At 56.0% G+C, this 4,878-nt stretch overlaps 1 protein-coding gene across 1 annotated transcript; it reads right to left on the bottom strand.

The window, feature by feature from the left end:
• Positions 1 to 206: 206 nt before the first annotated feature.
• On the bottom strand, positions 207 to 1,658 carry RASSF10 (Ras association domain family member 10). The gene has a single exon (XM_061462885.1). The coding sequence runs from the start codon at positions 1,593 to 1,595 to the stop codon at positions 237 to 239; it is 1,359 nt and encodes a 452-aa protein (XP_061318869.1). The 5' UTR covers positions 1,596 to 1,658; the 3' UTR covers positions 207 to 236.
• Between the last annotated feature and the right edge of the window lie 3,220 nt (positions 1,659 to 4,878).

A 4,878-nucleotide genomic window follows, 5' to 3' on the forward strand; every position in this document is an offset into this window, starting at 1 on the left:
TGAATGAAACACAAACACGCTGTGAGATTCTCTTCCTTAGATGAATGTACTGGCGAGCCAGCCTAAGCGCTGCCCGCGGATGACTAGTTAGAACAAGTTTAAACTCAAGAGCTACAATTGAGAGGTTTCCTCATGTGAGTGCCTCCTGCACCGGGCGTTATCTCGCCCCCACCCCTCCGCTCCGCGCTGCCGGCCCGCGTCTCACACCACCTCCTGCCCCTCCGGGCCGGCGGATGCTAGACGAGGGACTCGCAGACGGGTAGCGAGTCGGAGTCCTGGCTGTGCATGGAGCTCAGCCCCGTGTCCGAGTCCTCGCCGTTGTCGGCTCTGTCCTTGCGCAGCGCCCGCGCCTGCTCAACCCATCCGGCCGCGGTGCCGCTGCTCCCCGCCGCTGGCCGCCCTCCGCCCGCGGCCCCGCGCGGCTCCGCCGGCGCCTCCGCAACGTCGAGGGTGCCCAGCGTCTCCAGCAAACGCTGCAGCTCCCGCTCCTTGTCCTCCCATGCGCGCTGCGTGTAATCCAGGTCGGTTTTGACGGCCTCCAGGTCCGTGCTCAGCTTGAGGCCGATGTAGAGGCTGGTGCTCAGCTGGGTCTTCACCCGCTCGTGCTCGAGGTGCAGCTCGCCCTCGCCGCCGCCGCCGCCGCCGCTCAGCTCCGTGGTGTCGCAGTCCGTGTCGTCCAAGCCGGGACCCGCCGCCAGCTCCAGCTCCTCCCGCCGCCGCTTCATCCAGCGCTCGTTGAGCTCCTCCTGGATCTCGGCGGCCAGGTGCTCCAGCAGCTCCTCCTGATGCGCCCGCTGCTCCTGCAGCTGCAGCACCTCCTCGCACTTCCTGGCGTAGTCCTCCTCGGGGCGACCGGCGGCGGGCTGTGCCGCCCCGCCCGGCTCCGGCTCCCCGCCGCCGGCCCCCACCAGGTAAGTATCCTGCACGTAGTTGACGCCGTGCCGCTTCATGCGGTCCAGGTGGATCTTGGCCTCATACCTGTCGATCTCACGGTCCAGCTCGCGGAGGCGCTGGATCTGCTGCCGGATGGTGTGGTCCTGCGACAGCACCAGGTGCACCAGCGTCTCCATCCTCTCTGCCGACGAGGCCTCCCGGGCCAGCGGCTGCTGCCGCTTCTTGTTGATCTTGGCCAGCTTGCGGAAGGCTTTCCTCACCACTCGCCGCTGTCGCTCCTGCGTGAGCGCCAGGCTGGCACGGGCCGCCCCCAGGCCGTGGCCGGGGCGCTCCTTGCTGAGCACCACCCGCGCCTCGGCACTGCGCGGTCCCGCGTTGGGCAGCGAGGCCTCGCTGCGCACCAGCACGAAGCGCACGTTCTCCTGCTCGTCCCCCCACGCCACCCAGAGCCGCAGGATCTTCGTCTTGTTGGGCAGGATCCGCTCGAAGCCGCGCCACTTCTCCACGATGCAGTAGGAGTGCGGCGGCCCCGACAGCATCCCGCCGCCGGGCTCGGGCAGCGCCGGCCGCTGCCGCCGGTGGTGGCTGTCCTCCAGAAGCACCCGCACCACGTCCGAGCAGGTGGTCCGCCGGGAGAGCCCGGAGATCAGCTTCTCCTCCTGGCAGATCCACACGGAGATCTTCCGCTCCTCGGACTCCATCGGGGGCGGCGGGGGGCCGAGCGGCCGGGGCCACCGGCTCAGGGTTGGCCGGGCAGCCGCTCCATGGGGCGCGCTCACGGGAGGCGCGGAGCCGCCCTCCCGCCCGGCTTCAGCATGGCCGGGATGTCTCCCCGCCCGCAGCTCCCCGCCCGTGCGCTCCGCCGGCCGCTCCACCCCTTCCTGCCCGGTGCGGCGGGCCGCTGGGGGAGGACCGGCTCGGCCCGGCGCGGAGCGAGGCTCCCGCCCGCGCTCTGCCGCGTCCCGCCGCCGCCGGGTTTTCCTCTCCTACCACGTGGACTCCCGCCCCGGCGGCGATCCCGGACTTCGGGCAGCGCCGCCCCGGCAGTGCGCGCCGGAATCGGCCGGCGCGGAAACTTCAAGGTGGGTTCGCCGTCGTCTGTGCGTCTTCTTCTCTGCCCTGCCTCTGCCGCGAAGGAGCGGCGTCGAGGGACCTTCCAAACCGCCGAGGGACAGGAGCGAATCCTGGAGCTTCAAAGTGAAAGCCAGAGCTAGTGAGGAATTTCCAGTTTTAGTAAATCATCCGCCTGTAATTAGGAAATTCATGTTTGTAGAGCGCTTCCCAGATGAAATATGCAAAGGACCGGAATGTCTAAGTGTTATTAAAATACTAGCTGAGCCAGATTTTAATGGGAGCTTGCTGCATACTTTGATGGGAACAGGATCGCTTTCCGAGTGTGGATTAAAATGAGATGTAAAAAGTGGTAATAAAGCACAGGGTTGTGGCACAGATTTTCATGGTGCGATTGTACAACATGGTTTACGGACCCATGCGTTTCTACATGGCTAAAAAGTAATAATGGGTAAAGGGGGTAAACTCGAAAACCTGACAGCTGATCCTGTCCCTTGGGGGAGAATGGGGGTGGTTTAGAGCCAATAAAACTGGTATGCTAGGCGGAGAGGATTTTTGTGTGAATAAGGATTGTGTTCTGGCCAGTGGGACAGAAGAGAGTTGTGGCCCAACTATAATTTTGCTGTTGGAAACAGCGAAGTCAGGGCACACAAAATAGTAAGCGAACAATTACAGCCTAGTGTTCTCCCCTAAAGTGCAGAGGCTCAGTGTGGGCAGCTGCTGTGCTAGCTTCTCCCATGTTTCTTGTGCTCTGACTGCGTAAGGCAGCTAATTACGATAGTGGTTTCTGCCATTCAGCCACCTGTCCTATGAGGAAGTGGGCTGGGGACCACCGAATGCTGCATTCCTGGAGGTGAAGATCATGTGGACCATGTACCTGTTGCTGTGTCCCTTTCCTGTGCTGCTGCAGGTTAAATGGTTTCAAACCGAGGTGGCCACTGCATGTTGCAATACAGGCATGCAGGAGGGGGGGGGGGGGGGGGTGGTGGTGACAGGCTGAGCTTTGCTTCTTGACCGCAGCCACCTTACGTTAGAGCTGTGTAGCCCTGTCCAGTGGTCAGGTCTGTCACTGCCACTTCCAGGGCAAGTCATGTTACTCTCGTGATGTGTGCTAGATCATTATGCTTTCTTTGCATTGGGGGAAGCGTTTGCTGATGGAAACAGCTATTCCTGAGGTGCACAGGCTTTTTGTTCAGTGTGTCAGTTATGCCTATAAAGCATTGTTCCCTCCAGGGCAGAGGAAGGTGGGCTCAGCAATGGCAGTCCTGTAAGAGAACAAAATGGCCTTATCAAAGGGGTTGGTAGGGACTCTGGATAAACCCAACAGCTCCTTCTGCCCAGAATGATAGGGTGGTGAAAAGAAATGGGACGTGGAATGGGACCATATGATTCAGCTTTGCCTCTGAAAGGCTCAAGATTTTAAAAAACTCCAGGAGAGTAAAAAAACACTTACTGCTCTCATCAGGCTGGCAGAAACTTGGAAAGAAAGACCATTGCTTGTCTTCTGCAGAATCAGGTGCAGCTGAAGGGTTACTGAGGCACTGAGAAATTGTCTGACTCCTTTCATGGTGGTTCCTTGCCATTCCCACTTAGTTTTGATCTCATTTTACATGTATTTCCTATGAGAATGTCTGTACCTACTTTGTTCTGGCAAAGAACAATAAAGGAAGAGCAGGGTGTGATGTGAAGACACATCTTATGCTCCCCACAGGTCAAGCTGCTCCAACTTGTCTGACTGCCTGTATCTATCCAGCATCCAAGCCTGGCTTTGTGCAATGAAGTTGGAAGGTGATCATGCCATCTTTCCTTGACCACATCTCTGTGCATGGAAAACTGGCTCTGCCGCCCCAGTGGAGCCCCCAAGGCAGGATTGCCAGAGACAGAATGGAGATGTTGGCGGTTTGGTTGGTTGGAGTAAAAATAAGATTAAGGAGACAAAAACTTGACTTTGATAGGATAAGCCTATCAGATGAGTATGTATATAATCTGTGGTTAAAAAGCTGGCATTAGAAATTTGTATTGTTAGATCTCAGGTTTAACCTTCAGGAATTTTGTTTCAGGCTGTCTGCACACTCAGGAAACTGCCAACAAAGCTTTAACAGTTTGAGAGCTTAAGCACATTAGCACCTGTCTGAAGCAAAGTTTGGGCCTTGCCATGCTGAATCTCTAAAGGTAACTGAGTAAAGACAACCCTTTGCCTTTTCTCCAGGGATCTTAAAGCATCCTACAGAGAAAGGTAGTGATGTTGCCTAATTTTTACAGATAAGAATACCATGGCATAAAGGAGTCGAGTGCTTTGCCTGAAGTTATATAGTAAGGCAGTAGCAGTGTCATGAAGGAAATCAGATTTCTTCACTGGTGCCATTAGTCACTGAACTTGACTGCCTGGTGATCTGCTTCCTTCCTCTCCTTCTCTCCTTCTTTTAATTATTCCATGAGACAGGTAGATGAGGAAGTATGCATTAATTCAACAACTACAGACAGTGATAAAATGAAAGTGCAAACTCAGCAGACAATATATCCTATATGTCTGGTGAGGCAATAGGAGGCAGTGGCATACAGGCTGTTTCTGACATCATCTTCCTTGTGAAGTCAAATCTTGTCCTTCATTTGACTATGCCTGCAAACCTGCAGGCTTCAACAGTGATGTGCAGAGAGGCTGTCATTGAAGTATCAAATTGGAGGAAAGGACAGCTGTTCCTCTCTTCACTCCCTTCCCCACAGAGCAGTGTTACATGAGGTCGTCTGTAGTTTCTGGAACAAGCATATAGCACAATTTAAATCTTAAAATGTAATAAACACTATCTCCTGTAATCCAGAGGCTATTTCTGTACTGCTGTATCAATGCACAGCTGTCACCATGCTCTGTTTCTGAAGCACAAACTTACTTGACAGAATGCTGTCCAGAATATT

Source organism: Pezoporus flaviventris, unplaced genomic scaffold (genome assembly GCF_033815535.1).
Source record: "Pezoporus flaviventris isolate CSIRO_AGI_PZ_B2104156 unplaced genomic scaffold, CSIRO_AGI_Pfla_v1 ptg000036l, whole genome shotgun sequence".
NCBI classification, from domain to species: Eukaryota; Metazoa; Chordata; class Aves; order Psittaciformes; family Psittacidae; genus Pezoporus; species Pezoporus flaviventris.

Excerpts from the sequence above, each read along its gene's own strand:
- RASSF10 (XM_061462885.1), bottom strand. The coding sequence starts at position 1,595 with ATGGAGTCCGAGGAGCGGAAGATCTCCGTGTGGATCTGCCAGGAGGAG.